Source organism: Plectropomus leopardus, chromosome 14, assembly GCF_026936395.1.
Source record: "Plectropomus leopardus strain MGB_pleo_1.0 chromosome 14, ASM2693639v1, whole genome shotgun sequence".
Classification (NCBI taxonomy): domain Eukaryota; kingdom Metazoa; phylum Chordata; class Actinopteri; order Perciformes; family Serranidae; genus Plectropomus; species Plectropomus leopardus.
The window spans coordinates 34,566,606-34,588,325 of record NC_142189.1 but is presented as its reverse complement, the minus strand read 5'-3'; the positions used below and the strand labels follow the sequence as shown (position 1 = coordinate 34,588,325).

At 41.2% G+C, this 21,720-nt stretch overlaps 1 protein-coding gene across 1 annotated transcript in view; it reads left to right on the top strand.

Annotated features, from left to right (window-relative positions):
• Positions 1-17,778, top strand: part of setd3 (SET domain containing 3, actin histidine methyltransferase) — a 50,526-nt gene extending 32,748 nt beyond the window's left edge. The window contains exons 8-13 of the mRNA XM_042500592.2: positions 4,387-4,501; positions 4,606-4,680; positions 6,871-7,037; positions 9,889-9,974; positions 13,424-13,584; positions 14,234-17,778. Coding sequence (XP_042356526.2) covers positions 4,387-4,501; positions 4,606-4,680; positions 6,871-7,037; positions 9,889-9,974; positions 13,424-13,584; positions 14,234-14,725 — 1,096 coding nt within the window. The 3' untranslated portion in view covers positions 14,726-17,778. The remainder of the gene's footprint in view (positions 1-4,386; positions 4,502-4,605; positions 4,681-6,870; positions 7,038-9,888; positions 9,975-13,423; positions 13,585-14,233) is intronic.
• Positions 17,779-21,720: the final 3,942 nt, after the last annotated feature.

The window sequence follows — 21,720 nt, the reverse complement described above, 5'->3', positions numbered from 1 at the left end:
AGTCTCCACTCTGAGGGCAGAAAACAGAGCGGTAACAGGAGACCTGAGAGGACTTTATGGTTCATAATGGAGCAGAAGGTCAGAAATGCATGTGGGCTTTAATCCATTCAGTGCTTTATAAACCAACAATAGTATTTCTCTGATAGACGGTGTTGACTGCAGGACTCTCTTGGTCTTAGTGAGGACTTGAGCAGCAGCGTTCTGAATCAGCTGCAGTTGCCTGATTGATTTTTTTAGGAAGACCTGTTGTTCCAAAACCTTTTGTATCAGTTTTGTCTTTGTTTAATTGAAGAAAATTGTGGCACATACAATCATTGATTTCTTCGATGCACTCAGTTAGAGCTTGGATTGAACATAGTCCCCTGGTGATATTGTTATGTAAATTTGTGTGGTCTGCGTAATTATGGTAACATATTTTGTTATTTTCCATAATCAAAATTCTGTTTCAATTCATGTCCATTTTTTATAAAGCATGATTTTACAAATCACTATTTGCCTCATAGAGCTTCACAGTATATGACATCCCTCTGTACTTGGACCCTCACAGTGGATAAGGAAAAACTCCCCAAAAATCCCTTTAATGGGGGAAATTTTATACATCTCAGGAAGAGCAACTCAGGAGGGATCCCTCTTCCAGGATGGACATATGTGCAATAGATGTCGTGTTTACAGAACAGTAATCCTTTTGACGAAATGACACAAGAGGCACACTGCTGCAGTGCGTGTGTTCATGGTGTCCTGGATGATTCTGGTAATCCTTGGTTTTAATTGTGGAATAATTCTGTTCTGTTTCCAATACAGTTGCTTAAATCCACCACAGATTCAGTGAGTTCATCAGTGATGTTGATGGTGGTGTCCTGGAACTTTGTCCAGACTACATTGTGTAGTGCAGACTGAAAGGTGACTTCTGATTAGTCTGACGATTTCCAGAGCTCTTGCATTACTCGGGACATGCGCTGTATTTTGTTTACATGATTTAATCTCAACAGGATGGCCACATGGCGCCTCTCACCAAACAGGGGAAGGGATTCAGCTCCATAGCAACCTCTGAAAGGTGTCTTAACAGTGGTCTGAAAAGTGTCTAACAGTAGTCTGAAAGAAGTCCCACAGTGGTCTGAAAGGTGTTTAACAGTGGTCTGAAAGGAGTCTAACAGTGGTCTGAAAGGTGTCCAATAGTGGTCTAAAACGTGTTCAACAGTGGTTTGAAATGTGTATAACCACTGTTATACCCCTATTGCACTGTCAGTAATATTGATGGGAGTCAATACCCATCATAACCTTCTAACCTCCTTAAGGTTAGTTTGAGGGAAGTCCTCAGCAACAATGAGCACAGCGTCAGGATTACCAGTCTGTGAGGAGTTCAGATCTTTGCAGAGATCCAAAAGTATTTACTTGTGGTGGAATGCAGACCGCTGTGATAATGACCGCTGCTAATTCCCATAGTACAAACCCCAACGTAATTAAAAACAAAATACAATGATTTGCAAATCCTTTTCAACCTATATTCAATTGAATACACTACAAAGACAATATATTTAATGTTCAAACTGATAAACTGATTGTTTTTTTTACAAATATTCACTCATTTTGAATTTGATGCCTGCAACAACTTCCAAAAAAACTGAGGCAGGGGCATTTTTACCACTGTGTTACATCACCTTTCCTTTTAACAACACTCAATATGAGAACTGTCGACACTAATTATTAAATCTTTGTGGGTGGAATTGTTTCCCGTTCTTGCTTAATGTACGACTTCAGTTGCTCAACAGTCCGGGCTCTCCGTTGGCGTGTTTTGCACTTCATAATGCGCTACACATTTTCAATGGGAGACAGGTCTGGACTGCAGGCAGGCAGTACTACGAAGCTACGCTGTTGTAACGTGCAGAATGTGGCAAAACGTTCCTAAAAAAAGACGTTGCTTGGATGGCAGCATATCTTACTCCAAAACCTGGATGTACCTTTTAGCATTAATGGTGCCTTTCCAGATGTGCAAGTTATCCATGCCATGGACACTAACACACCCCCATACCATCACAGATGCTAGCTTTTGAACTTTGCGCTGATAACAGTCTGGATGGTCCTTTTCCTCTTTGGCCCGGAGGATGCAACATCCATGATTTCCAAAGACAATTTGAAATGTGGACTCTTCAGACCACAGCACACTTTTCCACTTTGTGTCAGTCCATCTCAGATGAGCTTGGACCCAGAGAAGTCGGCGGCATTTCTGGGTGTTGTTGATATATGGCTTTTGCTTTGCATGGTAGAGTCTTAACTTGCATTTGTAGATGTTGCAATGAACTGTGTTAACTGACAATGGTTTTCCGAAATGTTCCTGAGCCCACTTGGTAATATCCTTTACAGAATGATGTCGGTTTTTAATAAAGTGCCGCCTGAGGGATCGAAGGTCACAGGCATTTATTGTTGGTTTTCGGCCTTGCCACTTACGTGCAGAGATTTCTCTGGATTCTCTTAATCTTTTGATGATATTATGGACTGTAGATGATGAAATCCCTAAATTCCTTGCAATTGTACGTTGAAAAACAATGTTCTTAAACTGTTGAACTATTTGCTCACGCAGTTGTTCACAAAGTGGTGAACCTCACCCCATCCTTGCTTGTGAACGACTGAGCCTTTCGGGAATGCTCCTTTTATACCCAATCATGACATTCACCTGTTTCCAATTATCCTGTTCACCTGTGGAATGTTCCAAACAGGTGTTTTTTTGAGCCTTCCTCAACTTTCCCAGTCTTTTGTTGCCCCTGTCCCAGCTTCTCTGGAACGTGTTGCAGGCAGGTTGTCTTGTAGTGTATTCAATTGAATACAGGTTGAAAAGGATTCGCAAATCATTATATTCTGTTTTTATTTACCTTTTACACAACATTCCAACTTCATTGGAATTGGGGTTTCTAGAAAGGGCAGTCTGTATTTGATTGACAGTAACCCCAGATCAGGTGAGCAGGAATGGGATAGCAGTTTAATATCCCCACCATCACACCAGTTCTTGTTCACCATAAAGCACACACCACCACCCCTTTTTTCCCCAGAGTCCTCTGTTCTGTCACATCTATATATAGAAAAAGAGTCACATGGTTGAATGGCGCTGTCTGATATTTCAGGATTTAGCCAAGTGTTGGTGAAACAAAGCACATTATCCCTCAATGTTGCCTCGGTGCCTCCTCAGATGCTGAGATGGACACAGAGATGGTCTTGCTTTTCCATGCAATCCCTGTTCTAACTGGAGCTCATCTTATTCACTTTTTACTTAATGTTTTCTCTGATGTTAACATTTGAAAACCTGCACAGGCTAGTCAGTAGCATCAGCAGGAGGAGAGTTCACGAAGTTCTTCAAGTTCTACAATCACAAGGTGTATAGCTGAGATCTGTTAATAAACTTGAATAACATTTTTTGAAGCTGACATGAGGTGTCTGACGAGGTCCGCACCAAGCAACAATAAGTAAAACTAAAACAGGAAACTCAGCTTTCCTGTGCAAAGAGGGATTGCCACTCACATACTCAGCATGTAGTTGTTGTAAGTGTTGTGTTTAGAAATTAGAATATTTATGAATCCCACAGTTTGAATTTGATTTCTTATATTATGATTTCTGAATTATGATTATCTGATTATGATTAATTCTGGATTCAGTGAGCAGAAAAGGGCCCGCTGTCCTCAGGCAATGGACACAATACATGACATTAACAACTTAAATGTTGGATCAAACGAACAAGTAGAAAAAAGACTGTTGGAGTACTACTTTATAAATTTCGAACATTATTGTACATTTCCATGCTTTTTGTTTCATCAGCGTATTGTTGGGAAAACCTAAAATGATTGATTATGCTCAATAAAAACTTTTTTGATTGCGTGATAAGATTCAGAATTGTCATCTTTAGTGGTTTTCTCCCCTCCCACTCCTAAATTAGATTATCTGCCTAACCTGTTGGCTTTATAAGTCAGCGATGAGTCAGATTTCACCAACTACCTTGGTGAGTGCATTGTTCCCATAACTGATGGGTGGAATGGACAGAACTGCAAAACACAACGCCCAAGGAGTGATAAACTGGAATTTTCCATGATGTTGAGTCTGTGAATGCTAAAGGTGGGGAGAAAGTGGGCCACTGATTAATTATTCCTTCAGTCTCTTCTTTTCCATCCTTGTCCTTCTCCATCCTCCTCCTCCTCATTACCTGCTCTTCTGCTCTGTTCACCCTCCACTCTCCTCCTCATCCTCCCTCCATCCATCCTTCCTCCATCCTCCTCTGATGCAAGGCCTATATAAGAGTTGAAGAACTTCCCTCTCCTTTGTGAAGCAAGAGGAGTCCGGGATGTCAGTGCAGCGAGTGAACTTGACTGTAATACGCAGTTATTTGTTGGTTGTATGTAACAGGTGGGCGGTGTCCTCAGTAATGACCCGTCAGAACCAGATCCCTACTGAGGACGGCAGCCGGATCACCCTGGCCCTCATCCCCCTCTGGGACATGTGTAACCACACAAATGGACTGGTAAAGTCTTTATCTCACACTCACACATCCACATACATGTATGTATTTGTATTTCTTGAACACTGGTAAAGGTTGAATTAGTTAAAGTTGTTGTTGTTCGGCAGATCACCACTGGCTACAACCTGGAGGATGACCGATGTGAATGTGTGGCGCTGCAGGACTACAAAGAGAACGACCAGGTAAACACACTACTACCACTCCTATTTACATCTTTATGTCTGCACATGCATAAACCGTTGCATACACTGTGTCTGCAGCAACCATTTGAGTCAGAAGTCACACCTGTTCTTCACAAACACATAAAAAAGCTATAATCGCAATAATCAATGCAAATTCAGCCAGTCACTGTGAATTCTTCACAACTTTGCTATTTTTGTCACTGCAACTCTCCTGCAAATTTGACTCATTTAATTATTCAACTGCACACAGCTCATCCGCTTTCTCTCTCTGTTTATCATGAGAATGAGACTGCTGCTGTACCTGGGATAGAGTCAGACACAGTGACAGGGAGAACTGTTGGCATCACATAGCTAATGTTACCCAATGTTTATTAACAGGTTTATTGACTTAATCGAGCCATTTTGTCTCCGTTAGCAGCATCATAATGCCATCAAGAGGCCCCCCACAGTTAACTCCCGAATGGAGCTATTTCCTGCAGCACAGAGCAGGAGTATTTTAACTAGTGCTGGGCATAGATTAATTTTTTTAATCTAGATTAATCTCACTGCAATCCTGTAGTTAATCTAGATTAATCTAGATTAAAATTATAGATTTGAATTTTGCCAAAGACATTCAAAATAATATCTATCTATCTAAATGATGAAAATGCATCACAAAATGCTTGAGAAAGCTGTTCTACTATAATATTTGGTAAAGAAAAATAATGTTCCATAAGATTTACTTTGGTGTTTAACTTTTTTTTATTTTGTTAAACACAGACATTTAGGAACACAGGTTCTGTCTCCATGTGGAAAAAGCTTTTTCCTGCTAACTGGAATGAACAGCAGAGGGCGCAGCCTCTGATAACATGACCCTAACTGAACTGTGGGCCTACATTAGAGGTCATGAAGAAGACCATTAACAGTCAGAAGCTTTGTGACACGGCTTGAGCCAATCACTCCAGTCACTCAGGCAGACCAGCTTCCGCCTTGTTCACGCCCCCTCCGCGTAATTCGACCAGGTATACATCCGCGCTTAAACAACAAAGTGAAATTGGTGCCTTGCTCACTGTATAGACCCAACTTAGTGAATAGTTTATCGCGCGATAATTTCCTTATCGCGCGATAAGAATCCCGCGTTAACGCAGCACGTTAACGCCGTTAACGGCCCAGCACTAATTTTAACATCTTTCATAGTGAGGACTCTTATCATTTCAGATGCATAACTAAATTTAACAGATCACTTTAGAGCACTGACCACAGATTACTGAATTAAGGAACTGTTGGAGCTTCTTAACTTTACAAACTATAAAGTTTCACAACCGCTGTCAAGCTTTCAGAAGCACACCATCTGAGGATGAAACTTAGATCTGAAGACAACAAGTTTGAAAAATGGAAGTGTTGGGTTAGAAACAAGTGAGCTTAGCAGACTTCAGGAGCCAGCAGGTTGGAGGGTCCAAGATAAGCTGCTCTAAAATAATACATTAAATTTCCAACCAAACTGCTGGCAGCCAGCTTCCATTGTGGTTAATGTAGTTGGCAGGTCTGGCAAGGACGAATACAGCTGTTATACTGCACTCTGGTGGTTGGCTGTATTATTGTGTGAAGTCACCTATAAACTCTACACTGGTGAAGCAGCTCAACTCGAGAACAACTTGCCCTGGCGGGGTCATTGATGCCTTACTTCTTGAGTTCAAGTCCTGGGTTGTGCAGATTAAACATGCCTCTACCTCCTCAGACACTGTGCTATGTGGGGTAGAAACACATGATTTCAAAGGTAATTCAAGGATTAATGGTATTTTGGCCCCCAAAAGGTATACTGATGCGTCTCATGAATTTGATATTTGTCTCCCGCCTCTTCTTCATTTTCTCTCATCCTCTCCTTCTTCTTCTTTTCTTTATATTATTCTTCCCCCCGTCTGAACAGTTCTTCATAGGTATTTTTAACTTATCTATTAGGTTAGGGTTGATCATCTTCTTGCTCCTCATAATGCCTGGCCCCAACCCATCGCTGCACAGCAACTATAATATAGAAATGAGATCCCTTAGATGTTTGAATCAAGATCCTGTTTTTGTAGTTGTTGTTGTTGTTTTTACCCCTGATTAACCGTGCAGCCCTACTGTGTATTATTAGCATCCTCCTTAAGAGAAAGTGACATGCAGACAGGTGATGGTAACAGTTTAGATGCTGATGATGTTTTCTTCCTGTAGATCTACATCTTCTATGGCACGAGATCCAATGCTGAGTTTGTCATCCACAACGGCTTCTTCTTCCAAGACAACGCCCACGACAGAGTGAAGATCAAGCTGGGCGTCAGTAAGAGCGAACGCCTCTACGCCATGAAAGCCGAAGTGCTGGCACGAGCCGGCATCCCAGCGTATGTCCAACTACTCTTTTTTTCGCAAGGCTACCAAGGACAAACATTCTTCCTCTTTTCTTTCTACTTATTTACAAACACAGAGTTAGTCTTAGAGGTGACTCAATCTGTAAGTGCAGCTGTAAGGGTTTTACTTGAAGGCTTCTAATATGGGTCAAAGAGAGCTTCAGGCTCATGCACCTTTCATGTATAGCTGCGCTACACTTTTGTGTTTCAATAATAGAAATTTCAACCAACCAGGCCCCCCTTTGGCATAATTAAAACACATAATATAAATGTTGCAGCACATTTTTTTTCTTTTTCTTTTTTTTTGTCACCCCCTCCCCACAGAGTATCAATTTACCATCCGCCCCAACGCTTTCATCACCAAGAAGCTTAATCATTTTATCATTAGCCCCTTAATTGTATGCAGCACTCTCTGCTTGGCATTTTTAATCAGACACGTTTTAATCTCTTATTGATGACTGTCTAAATCTCAACAGTGGAAATTAAATGAAACAATCCCCGTTGTTGCAGTGCTGCTCTATTAAGGTGACAGATATGCTTAAAGATCATTTTCAGAGGAAACGGCAGCAGATTCAGTGTGGGGCCTTGCTGAGATGTTGAGCGGCTGTTATCATCACAAGTTTTTACAAAATCACTCCTTTTGCCTCACTTCATTTCTGTCTGATAAGTGGAATTTAGTTAGCACATTTGACTATTAATTTGGAAATTTTAAATTAGCTCTTTTCCCCAAGTCTACATAAACACACAGCACATGAAGGAACAGAATTTTCCACTGAGAGTTCACTTTCCTGAGGTGGATTCTGTGTTGTTGGAGCAGTGGACAGAGAGATCATTGAGGAGGAGTGGAGAAGTACAATAATGTTGAGCCTGTGCTACAGATTGCCACATTCATCACTTGACTAAAATGGGAGGAAAATATTGTCTTCTGCATGTAATGTTATGATGTGGAATGAATTTTGCTTAGTTCTGAAACAAACTTGCTTTCTATATTTTCTGTTACACTGCTGACTTTCTGATATACTTCAAACAACATCAATTTACTGTGTAGAGAGACATGAGAGAGGCAAGAGTTTGAGTTTATAGAATCAGTTGAAATGCAGGCAGAGGTGGTGTTCTCAGTTGGGCATTTTATACATGCTGTCATGAAAGTCAAGGTTAATCATCTGGAAAAGCTCCAACTCTGTTGTTTTTCTGTACCCCAAGTTAGAGGACTAACCAAAAAAACGGACATTAAGCTTAAGATATATCTTCGAGTAAACAGGCGTTACCATATAATGTTTATTTCGTATCTTTGTCCAACTTATTTCAGACAAAGATCACTTGAGAACAGTTTGCAGTTTGGAGAAATACTGCTTTGCTTTCTTTACATGATGTGATGTGTGATGGTGGATTAATATGACTCGCATGCTGGAGTTATTATAATAATCAATTTCGGATTATGTAGATTTTCAGATTCAGTCCATGCATGCAGGTTTTAGTAGGAATTTACCACACATGGCAACCTCACTGTGACCCCAGATCTCTGGGAAGCTGCATGCTGCTTTTCTGCTGCTGGTCACCAAAAAGTATTAAAACAGGTTACCCACGCTCATGAAAAACCTGGAAAAGTCATGGAATTTCACAAACACATTTTTCCGGCTTGGAAAAGTCGTGGATTTTGTCAAATTTACTACAAGTTTTTTAAGTCATGGATATTTTTTTGTATGCAATGAAATTGTTACCATAATATCCTGCGACTATCTTTCCAACTAATGCATCTGAACAGCTGTTGATGTAACGTAGCTTTAATATATGTCAGTGTGTGACATTTTATTTACCATTACATACATTTCTTCATTTTTTCCCCTCATTTTGTCTCACCCACCACATATGCCAGCTATCTGAAAGTATGTTTGTGATTTTTATCTGATATGTTTGAAAAACAGCAGGCAAGAGGGGCAGTTATGGAGAAGTTTTGAAATGTGTCCATGAAAATGTATGGGCACTTTGATCATAGTATGTGGACACATTTTTGAACTCTGAACCAAGAAAGTCACGTCAGATCTATTTATAGACAGACAAATGTTGACCAAAGGGATTAAGTCGGTAACATAAAAACTGTCATGAGTAAGAGAAAATAAGTAATTTTAAAGGCATACAGTGTCTTCATAAAATCTATTGTCAATCTAAAATCAAAAACCTATTGTACAAACAACAAAATAAATCATCAAAATGAATATTAAAAGTCTAATGAAAAGAGATGGGTTTTAGGACAGGTTTGAAATGTCTCAATGGATGGGGAAGATCTGACAGAGGGAGACTTTTCCCCAGTTTAGGGCCAGCAACTGAAAATTCTAGATCACCTTCAGTTTTGGACTGAGAGCGTGGAATGGAGAGTAGTGATTGGTCACCAGATATGAGGGGTTAAGAAGGGGGATAGGGGAAAAGTTGTTCAGAATTGTAACCAGGTGTGATTCCATGCAGTGCTTTGAAAACAAAAGAATTTTAAAATCAAATTTGGACTTGACTGGTAACCAGTGAAGAGAGGCAAGTACAGGGGAGATCTGGTACCAATGAGGAGTAGAGCTGCTGAATTTTGAACAAACTGAGTTAGGCTACATGCTTCCTACTGCGCCCAGTCTTTGAGCTAAGCTAAGCTAAGCACGTCCTGACTCCAGCTCTGTGCTGAACACAGATATGAGAGTGTTGATGATAGGCTGATTCAGTCAATGTGTCTCGTTGGATACAGTTGGACACAGTTGGACACAGTTCGACACACATCACTGTATTTGTACGCACATATTCTGAATTCCTGGGCCTGTTTATTGGTTTCTTCTTAACATGTTGGTGTATGTTGTGTTTTCAGGTCCTGTATCTTTGCCCTGCACTGTAATGAACCCCCCATCTCAGCCCAGCTCCTGGCCTTCCTCAGAGTGTTTTGCATGACAGAGGGTAAGACATTGACAGATACACCAGCACACACACACACACACACACCCATACACACACACACACACACATACATACATACACAAACTGTGAAACACTGGCAGCTGTACATTTCCAATGGAACCTCAAGCCTGGCAACACAGTCTAAAACAAACATGCCATGGTATCCGACCTGTCGCTGAGACCGCCATCAGAGAGCATTTCCTATGCACATCAGTGAGGTAAAAATGTGGATGTAGAGGAGAAAGAGAAAGAGGGAGAGCAAGACCTGTCCATTACTTAGTTGGTTAATTGGTCACGGCAGGCTGCCAGATGTGTGGAGGGAGCAATCCACCAGGGGATTTACAATATTCATTGGCATGTATGCGGAATGGCACCAGTGTCGTAAATCCCCAAGCCCACAAGGCCACAAGGCCACATCCTCCTCTGTCACAGGACTCATCTGCAGGACCCCACTGATATATTATTCACATCTTTTGCTTCATGTTAATTTTAAAATGGTTTCAATGCCTTTGTGTGTGTGTGTGTGTGTGTTGATATTTCTTACCAGGTGTGACATGATGGATGCATGTGCTCACACAGTTTGTCTCTTTCACCTTCCCATGTAACAAAACCATGTTTCGGTCCTGAGATCAAAGGAGGAGGAAAGTACCGTCAGTGACTTCTTATACACATGACATGACCTTTACAAAAAGTACTGAGGACATTATTACACAATGTTTGACAACAATCACAAAAAAATTCTAAATAAAAGGGATAGTCTGCATATGTGGATGTTGTCTTTACTATCATGGGAAGATAATAATAATCCTAAATAATAATCATCTCTGTGTGTCCAAACTAAGACAGTTAAGTCTGCACTGTGTATGGACATGAGCTTGGAGAGAGCAGCTTTTAAAGGTGGTTGTCATTTTAGCCAGCCAATACAACAGTCATCGCTAAGTTGAAATGCTAAGCCTGTAACCTGAATGTTTTTTGCCATTTGCTAAAAAAAAGAAGTAGAGATCAGGGGTTTGATAATAGATTTGTTAGGACTTCTTTGTTTCTGGGTATTTGTATGAGTTGAAAGTATATTAAAAATAGAGAAAATACGGACAGCAGGGGGAAACTGTTGTAAGTATCTCAGCAAAATGTAAAAGTGACCATGCCAACAATTCTGAAGTGTTATGCATGCTGGACTACAGGGAACTTCTCAAACACCTTTTCCTTGTAGTTACATTCAACAAAACCCTCAGCCGCTACCTTACAAGATACAATAGAATTAATAGTAAATCTAGATTGATGGAAGGCGTAGTGTTACTTGTTGTAACACTACGCCTGCACGCAGTGTGAAGTGAAAGTTGTAGGCACAAGACAAAGCTGTCAACTGACCATAAAAGCAAATCAAATCTATTAAAAATAAAAACTCATAAAATAAAAAATAAGATGAAGAATAAACCAATAAAAGATACAAAGATGTGTGAGTCCGAAGATTCTGTGCAGAAGCAATATCTGCGGTGAGGGAGTTCCCGCCAAAACACCAGTCCAAGCAATCGTGAGTAGCGCCATTAAACGTGAGCATATGGATATGCAGACACTTCTGACCAAACTAAAAACTCAAAGAGACGGGCTTTGTGACCTATACAGCAGACAGACACCAGGGGGTGGTCAAGATGATGAAGCTTCACTTTGGGAGAGCTGTCATGTCATCTATCTTTATATACAGCTGTTTAAGTTAAATAAAATAATTATACTAAAAGTAGACCAATAGTAGAGGATACCACTTATGAATTAAAAATAATTAAAGAACTAAAAATATAATAAAATAAGTAAAATAAGCCGATAAAAGATGATAACAGATGAGTTAAGCCAAAAAAACAAAACAAACCAAATAATAGATAATCTAATAAACCAGTAAATGTAAAAACACATCTATGTTCAAACCAATAAAAGAATAAAAAATAATAGTTAAAATAGTCGAACCAGACTACTGGAATGTGGGGCTAAAAAGGAATGTCTTAGCTTAACTTTTAATGATACAGTTGGGGCACTTCTAATGTCATCAGGATGGAATGGACCAACGGCTCGGAGCATAACAGCTGTTTCACTTTCACCTGTGTTCAGGGACACCACAGAATAACCAGGCAACAGAGTTATTGGGTTGCCTGATCGTGTCATGCCTTAAAAACAAGCAATAAAATTTAAATTCAAAGTGGCTATAAGAAATAATAAATAATTATTACAAATAATTACTAACCAAAAAATGTATAAACTATTAAATTTGACAGCGAAATCACAGTTTCAAAAGACTCATTTGGGTTCCGCTTAAAACTAAGGTGAAATAACATAAGGACAACATTAAGAGACAGGGAAGGGATCTCTTGTTGCTTTGAGGCAGGACAATGTATTGCTTCAATTGAGATGTCAGGTGAAAGAAGACAAAATTATCTGTGTTTTGATGCATAGATTGTTTCGTGGGAGTGTAAATTGTAGGCAAAACAAAGCAGGTGCAGTGATTCTTAAGACTTCCTTGTCTTTACATCAATGGTTTCTTGTTCATTGGTGGAATATCAGGCTGCTGCCAGAGGTTGTCTCTAATCTGAGTTGACTGCATTTTGGACCAGATCTAATTATGTCAGGTATATTTCAGATTGGTTCTGTCATTCATCAGGACTATTTCAGTATGGGTCTATTTTGTTAAAAAGTAAATATCTGTATATCGGTTTTGGGTTTGTTTTTTTATGCCTCCACTCCAGCGATAGCTGAGGCTAGCACTTTGAAGAACGCTTTAAGGGAATTTCTTCAAATCTAGCACAAACATTCACTTGGACTAAACGATGGACTGATTATATTGTGGTGGTCAAAGGTCAAAGGTGAAGGTCACTGTGACCTCATCTGTCTCATTCTTGTGAACACAGTATCTTGATCACACCTTGAGGGGATTTCTTTAAATTTGGCATAAACATTCAACATTCAAGTGGACTTCATTATCATGAACACAATATCTGAAGACTGCCTTGAGGGAGTTTCCTCAAATTTGGTTCAAATGTCCACTTTAAATCAAGAATAACTGATCAGAATCTGGGGGCTGAAGGTTAAAGGTCAGATCTTGATGGCCTCTTAAAACATGTTTTTGGCCATAAGTCAATAATTGGTACGGCTGAAATGTCTGTTAGAATACAATGATGACTTTCTGACATGTTATAAGCAAGAGGTCAAAAGTCAACTGTGACACCATAATGTTCTACAAAAACAATCACGAGCAGTAGCTGAAGGGGACCCATGAAGACCTTTACTTTAACAGTACAATGTTTTCTTTTATGGGAAGAAGGTACTAGCTGCCCTCCTGTAGGTTTATGTCTTACAAACCCATTACCTTTTATAATCCATGTCACCTTTACTACTTTTCTCTAATGGCTTGCAGTTGTGCTTTGGGTTCTTTTGAAATATGCTAACATTTAGTTTATTTACAGAGGAACTAAAAGACTATCTGCTGGGAGATCGAGCCATCAATAAGATCTTCACCTTGGGCAACAGCGAGTTCCCTGTCAGCTGGGAGAACGAGATCAAGTTGTGGACTTTCCTTGAGAACCGAGCTGCTCTGCTGCTCAAGACCTACAAGACCACCTCACAGGTCAGTCTCGTCTGGAATGTTTATTTTGTTGAAAGTTTTTAGACAAAGAGGCAAGTGTTCAGTAAGGTTCAAACCAACTTGATCTCACAAAGGCTTATCCATGTCACTGCTGTACGTACATCTGTCCCATTCTTCTGAAGGCAATATCTCAAGAACACATTGAGGGAACTAACTTAAATTTGGAAATAAAAAAGAAAAAAGTCCACTGGAACTTAATGATAATGATGGGATTTTTGTCAATGTGACCTTGCATCTGATTTATTCTCCAGAGTGCAGTATAAATGGCCATTATTCAGCACCATGACTCAGGAACCAAAGGGGAGACATTTAGTCACATAGTGATTTGGTGACTCTAATCTTGGGTGTCCAGCTTAAAACTGCCAGATTTATAGATATCCTGTGCTGCCTGGTTGAACACGTGTGTAAAGCATCCAAGTTTCAGAATATGTCACTTCTTTGCAGCATCATTTCAAGCACTGTGATCTGTCATGGCTGCATATGACTTTGGATAGACATGGATGTAAACTGTAACTGCAGTTTGCCTGGTTCACAGAGGCACAACCATAACTTACATGCCCTTTTGTTATCTTTCCCTCCCTCTTTCTTCACATTTTCTGTGGCTTTTTACCTCTGGTCTGCTGTCTTTTAGGACGATCTCTTCATGCTTGAGAAACCTGATCTACCTCTTCATGCTCGCATGGCGATCCAGCTCCGCCTGGCCGAGAAGCAGATCTTAGAGAAAGCGTCAGCCAGTGGACAGGCCAAACGTCTGCACTTTGAGAAGAAGCTGGAAGAGGGTGCTCCATTGCCTCAGTACGAGGAAAGCGATATTGCTATGCTTGAGAACTCTGATGCAGACGCAAAGCTTCCCATCATCCTACGCAAGCTGGAAGAGGTGGAGGAAGGTCAAGAGATCCCGGTGGAGGAGCACAGTCACCTCCTTAATGGGGAGAAGGCTGTTTATGGGCTGGGTGTGGAGGCTAATGGAGAAGCAGTGCAGGAGAAGACTCAGGAGAAAGCCAGCAAAGATATTCACTCAGCTTTGGACTTGATTGGAAGTTCAACCCAGGAGGGCCCAAGGGAAGTGGCCGACCTAAGTGCCAGTCGAACTGAAGAGAATCCCAAAGACAATAGTGACTAAATAGATTTCACTTCCTGCCACAGCCAATGCTATTTATTTTTATTTCTGAGTCTCTCCGATGACTCTGAAATACAGAAGCTGGAAAAGTTGAATTCAAAATTGGCTGACTTTTCTGACTTCATTCATTCAGCGTGGCTTTTCTCAGTCGTCTGCTGCTGAACTTGTTTGAAAATGCTTTTGATTAAAATAAGCTTTTGTTTGAAGTTTAAAACGTAGGTTTACATTGAAACAGATGGGGCCCTACAGCATTGGAAGAAAGTGATGGAGGGACACAACAAACTGGTTCCAGCAAGTTGTTAGCTGAAAACTGAATGGAGTTAGGTAAATGTTATTCCACAAAGCCAAAATTTCTCTGAACTGGCTGGTTTATCACTGCATCTATGTCCTTGTATGTTTTGAGCTGACAATCGTATTTTTAGCTCATTTTAGGGTGTGCTGCTGAGTTAAGACCATTGCTGCCCCCTGTTGCTTCTTTTTTTCTGGTTCAAATCATTTAAAAAAAAGAGATAAAGAAAAAGTTCTTAACCTATAAAAACTGGTTTGAAATTGATTGTAAATGTCATGGTTCAATATGACACGCCAAAATTGAAGATGTTTTTCTTATTTTTTCTTTTTTAATGACAGATGTTATTTTTAACGTCAGATCAATTTGTACATTTTCCGTCATTACATGATGGCAGCCCTTATTAAATAACAAAGAATTTAGTTTTAATGTGAGTCTAAAAAAGAATGTTTATGAATGTACTAAGTTTACATTGCAGTGATTATCTGCAGATGTCACCAAAAGGGACTGATGAGTGACCTCATGATCACTGAGAAAGCCATATGCAGCACTGAGGACTCACTCAAACAGAATTAAAAAAAATTAAAAATAAAGAAGCACCGTCAGTAGATAGTCAGGTGATAACGTGGTTGTATGTAGGGCTACCCCCCCATATGTCAAAGATTCCAATCATCAGTGGAGAAGACCTCCAGCTCATTTGCATTTAGCCAAATCACTACAGTTTTTTGCTGCATTGTTCACAGAGCATGACAAACTCAAACTTTTGTAAACAGTTCTGTTCATACACCTGTATAACGATGGACTACACGTCTCCACTTGCTCCCACTGTACAGAAATGAATCCAAAATATCCTAGATACAGTCGCTGCCATCTTGACGTCATTTGGAGCCAGAGTCTGCGCAGTAGCAATCTCTGCTGTATCACCCACTGACTAATCATGAGCAGTGGCATTTAACACGAGTGCACAGATGTTGGCAAATCCCCTTTTTACATCATCAAATAACAAATTCAAACAGATTCATAAGGAAAACAAACATCTGAACCAACATCAGGGTAAGAAGAAGAACCTTAAATGTCAGAACCAACTTTGGAAAAATTGTATTTAAGGTGTACTTTGAGTTTTTAGTTTGACCCATGTCCATCCACTACCATGAGGACAAGGGGTTATGGCCTACACTGTAGCAAACCACCGGGGGATGATCGGGATGTTACGGCTTCACTTTTGGCAGGGCTCTACGCTAGCTTTTTTCCCAACGAGTACATTTGCTCCTAAATAAAAAAAAATTAGCAGGAGCACACAAAGAAAATCAGGAGCACAGTTCAAAATGTTCCAACACAGAGACTAATAAACAATTAATTGCATACATATTCATACTATGCGTGCAAGCAGTTTCTTCTCATACATGACTGTTATGACGCAACATTTACTCATGTGGTCGATATCCTTCTGAGTTTAACAAACCACACGAAAAATCTACCCCCGCATGTGGCGATTAGCACGCGTTCATTTTGGGCCCTGCTTGCGAATATCACTTGCCAGATTCCTCTTCCTCCTCTTTTTGCAAAATAAAATTTTTGGGCTTCATTTTTATCCACAACGACAGCTATTGTATTGTTACCAATGTGTCTGTGACTGAGTGGTAAAGTTACTTTCACTGAACTCTCTGTATCTGTCATTTTAAATTAAAAGCCCCCTTTAAAAAAAACAAAACATTTCTGTTACTCTCACATTGTGCTACTATATTATTTTAACGGTTCGCACATATCAATTTGCTGGCACTGCAGAGGCCTGACTTTTGGGGCGCTGTGATGTTGTCCATCTTTTGTTGTTGAGGTGTATCAGTAATAATGTTGAGTGATTATGAGATGTCTCGTGGCTCAATGCATCAGCCTGAAGCGCAGACTCTGGACATCCTGACTCTGGCGGGCCTTGGTCATGTACAGGGAGTGAAGTGGTTATGTCTTTAACAGTGGATGTCTCTTTCTAGATGTCCACTGACTTCATGACTTTGACCTCTTCCGGTCCTCTCCCCAGTCTGGATCAGAGTCAGTTGACACCTGGAGAAAGATCAAGCAGGACGTTTACGTCTGACAGCAGAGACTGTCTCTGAACTGAGACAGAGATTACTGTCTCCCTCATAAACAACCACCTGCTATCATGTCATCAGACGACCATATTTTCTAAAGGTCACATGACATCTAAACCTCCGCAGGACGACGAGTCCATTGTCCATGGGAGATGGCTGTCAGTCATGGAGCAGTGAACCTGACATCGTGATTTCAAATCCCAGCCCAACACAACCAATTTTCAAACAGCTGTGTATCAGAACTGTGGTTAGAATCTGTAAATGAGCTGCAGTAAACCAGTGCCGACATCTCCCTGCTCCCCTCCACACCAACTGTCACTGGCTCTTGGCTATCGCTTGAGCAATGGGCTATACTTTTGCATTTTCATATCACCCGCCACCACGAACACAAGAGTATAAAAGTACATCAAGAGACAAACCTGCTGCTCTCGCTTCTCTCAAACCCAGATCAAACTCACATCAAACGCCAAAACTCAGCAGCTTTGATCGAATTAAAACTAACATTATGTTACTGCACTGGATATTTCTCTTCTAATATGTTTTCTGAAACACATTTAAGTGTTGTGTTTTGCTGTAATCACAAGAGTTTCTGAACAAGTGGGCGCAATACTATATCCTGCAAAGTGAAAATGGAGCAGGAAAAACCTGAAATCGAACAATAAAATGAAGCAGTGCTGAACAAATATGAGTCAAGATTCTAATACTGAGTTGCATATCTCTCACCTCAGATGTTTTCAGAAACATGTTTTACTTTGCTGATTAAGTGTAAAATGACACTGTTTTTTACCAGCCTGCTGCCATTGTGTCAAACTGACAAGTTTGCATTATGCCACCTACTGGCAGGAGTGTTAAATGGTCCAGAGCAGCACATTGCATTCTGGTAGTTGTAGGTTTTCTACCTCTTGAGCAAAAGCCATGCCATAGTTCTTTTCTTCTGTTTTATTTGCTCATGTAGCAGCATGTTTAGCATCTTTCTGCTGCTGAGGCAGCCTAGTTTAATGAAAAGCAGTGAAATACTGAAATAAATAGTAATCAGGCAGGCCAAATTCACACCAGGGATTAGCCCTGGAGCACACTGGACTGTCTTTTCTGTCTCTGCCTTCTTTGACTTCAGTAAACTCCTTAAATGAAGAGGTTAATTGTGCCTCGTCCACTCATGTTAACGCTGAAAGAAATGAAACCAAAATTCTAAAATAAGATGGAATATTTTTTGGGGGGGACTATCAGCAAAAATGCTTCTCATGTCTGCTCTGATTGGTGGTTTTAACATTTTAACATTGTTTTACACCACAGTTAACCATGCACTACTGCTGCTCATATATAAAATTAAATTCAGTGGATGGACCTATTCTTAGCGGAATGTTTTAAAAGACGGGGCAATGAATAAAGACATATTAGAAATTTCTGAAGACTCAGACTGCTGTCTTGCCTTTACTTCAAGAAATGTTTTTTCTTTTCAAATGAACAATAGAAACTAGCACTCTGTGAGTGAATGGATAAGGTTTCATGTGTCATCCTTTTACAAAAGGTTCTCAGCTTTGATTTGATGACAATTTGTTCAAAAGCTCTGCCTCTCTTAATTCCACTCAACATGTTCTCATCCCTACTCATCACAAGTTGCCGCTTTGCTGTGGACTTCTGCATCTACATGTTATGCTCTAGGTATCCTTCTGTGTCTGCTCTTTACATTCAGGGATGCTGCTGCTGTGATGTCAACAAAAGCATATGGTGGCATGATGCAGCACGTGGTTATGTTCAGACAATGACAGCTAATGGCAGCCAACTCACATACTGGCACAGATGGTTAGGATTATGGGAAGGAGGGACATGGTAAGATGCAGAAAAAATAGAGAGGTGAACATTGGACTCCCATATGAAAGTCGGGGTTTGTTGGATCCATCCACCATACCTCCTACCAGCCCTATAGTCAAGTCAAGTCAATGTTATTTATAGAGCCCATTATCACAATACAGGGTTTGCCTCAGAGGGCTTTACAGTGCACGACATCCTTCTGCCCTTAGACCCTCACATCACCCAAGGAAAAACTCTGTAACGGGGGGAAAAAAAGGAAGAAACCTCAGGAAGAGCGGCAGAGGATGATGAGGGATCCCTCTTCCAGGACAGACAGACGTGCAATAGATGCTGTAAATAACAAATGAAGTACAATTGTGGCAAAAAGGAAAGAGAAAGAGAGAGGGGGGAGGGGAACAGCAATAATGGAAACAGACGCATGTCATAATACAATGACGATAGGTGCGAAATTCTCAAATGCACTCTATAATGATATTGTGGGTGTTGATAAGAGTCTCATGCATATATTGATATGGAGGTGTCCAAAGACATGATCACAGCATCAGCGCAACTAGGACCAAGAGAACGATGAGGGCGAGTGGGGGGTCGAATATCAGTGCAGCCACAGCACGAGCACAACCAAAGGCAGGATCACAGCACCAGCACAGATATGGGACGATCAGGCACAGCCAGGGTTGCGGCCAGGATTCGGGAAAGCTAGGAAACAAGGGAGCAGGAACGCTCCGGAGAGGCAACGGGATTAGCGTAGTGCAGTTCAACAGAACCAAGGTGGTTAACAGTAAAAAGGATAAGCACTCAATGAGGATCCTAGAGTCACTGAGCAATAATTCCGACTTAAATATGAATGCCAGAGAGCAGTAATAGAAAAGAAAGAAAGAGAGGGAGCAAAGCCAGAGTGGCAGGTCTGAACGGACTCAAAACCACCCCCGCCGGATCAGGCCGGAAGCTCTGCCACCTCTCCCTCCTCCCTGCACACGGACGGGGATTTCAACTGAGCACAAAAAACTAACGAAACTAGGGTCACTAATCAGCTATTATGGCTTAAATATAAAGGTCCCCACTGCTCTTTGACCCCTATAGTAAGTCCCCCGGCAGGTTAAACCTACATCAGCCTAACTATGGGCTGGTCCGGGCAACCTGAGCCAGTGAAAATTATAAACTTTATCAAAGAGGAAGGTCTTAAGTCTACCCTTAAAAGTGAAAACATGTCTGCCTCCCTAACCGAAACTGGAAGATGGTTCCTTAAGAGAGGAGCGTGGTAGCTGAAGGCTCTGGTTCCTATCCTTCATTTGGAAACTTTGGGCACCACCAGTAATCCTGCATTTTCAGAGTGCAGTGATCTTGAGGGTTGGTAAGGAACTATGAGCTGCTACAGATAAGACGGAGCCTGACCATTTAGAGCTTTGTAAGTAAGGAGGAAGATTTTAAATTCAATCCTGGATTTTACAGGGAGCCAGAGCAAAGAAGCTAAAACAAGAGTAATTACAACACGTGCAGCAGCGTTCTGCACCATTTGGAGCGACCTAAGTGATTTGTTGGGGCAACTGAATAATAGGGAATTACAGTAATCCAGCCTAGAGGTGACAAATGCATGTACTAATTTTTCAGCATCTGTCTGGGATAGGATATGTCTAATTTTTGCGATGTTGCGCAAGTGAAAGAAAGCAGTCCTTGAAGTTTGTTTTATATGGGAAGCAAAAGATAAACCTTGATCAAATAAAAGCTTCGTTAATAATTGGCACTCCCTAAAAGGAGTGCTAATTATTAACAAAGCCCACATCATTTGCTGGACACCACCTCGACAACCAGCGGTTGAGTGCTGACATGTGGCTAAACATGTCGTCACTGGTCACATTGGGGAGGGGTCCAGAGAAGATTACGGTGTCCGACATCGTCTTTGCGTACTCACACACCGACTCTGTGTTAATTTTAGTGACCTCCGATTGGTGTAACCGGGTGCCATTGCCGCCGACGTGAATAACAATCTTACTGTATTTACGTTTAGCCTTAACCAGCAGCTTCAAATCTGACTCGATGTCACCCGCTCTGGCCCCATGGATACATTTGACTATGGCCGCTGCTGTCACTAACTTCACGTTTCGCAAAATAGAGCTACCAATGACCAGGGTTGTGTCCTCGCCCGGTGTGTGGTTAAGCGGGAGTACTTATTTGAAACATGAAGGGGGGGGTGTACTGTGGGCTTCGGCTTACTATGCTTCGCTCAGACAGTCACCCAGCCTCCCAGCTGCACGGGGGTTGCTGGGGGACGGCTAGCAGAGGCTATGCTATGTCGGTCGGCACCGGCTACAGGGGGCTTGCTAACTATCGCAGCTAAAGAGGGATTATCCACGGTGCAGAGGTATAATAAACTACACTTGTTACAGGTACCACTATCACTGAAGGAGGCAGAGGAGTAACTAAACATCTGACACACTGAGCAGGAGAGAGCAGAAGAGGGAGAGGAGCAGGGAGAAGCCATCACTAACCAGAGCTAATGCTAAAGTAGCTAACGGGCTAACAGTGAGTGAGCGGCTGTGAATACACAGGAAAAGCTGCTAAGAGGAGGAGACAGCTGTGAGTGATTCAGTGAGTTTTCAGTCACAGACAAATAAAAAGCAATCGAAATAAGGAACAAGTAATAAGATTAGCTGGGAATCGCTCTTAGGAGCAGCTCAGAGACGCTGCCCGAGGCACAGACAAAGATGCACCGGAAGTGATGTAACACGCTTACCCGCAGTACGTCAGCATGTCAAGGAGGAGGTTTGTCGTCCCTTACACTCAAATGCTCCAAATCTACAGCTGAGGCAAATGTA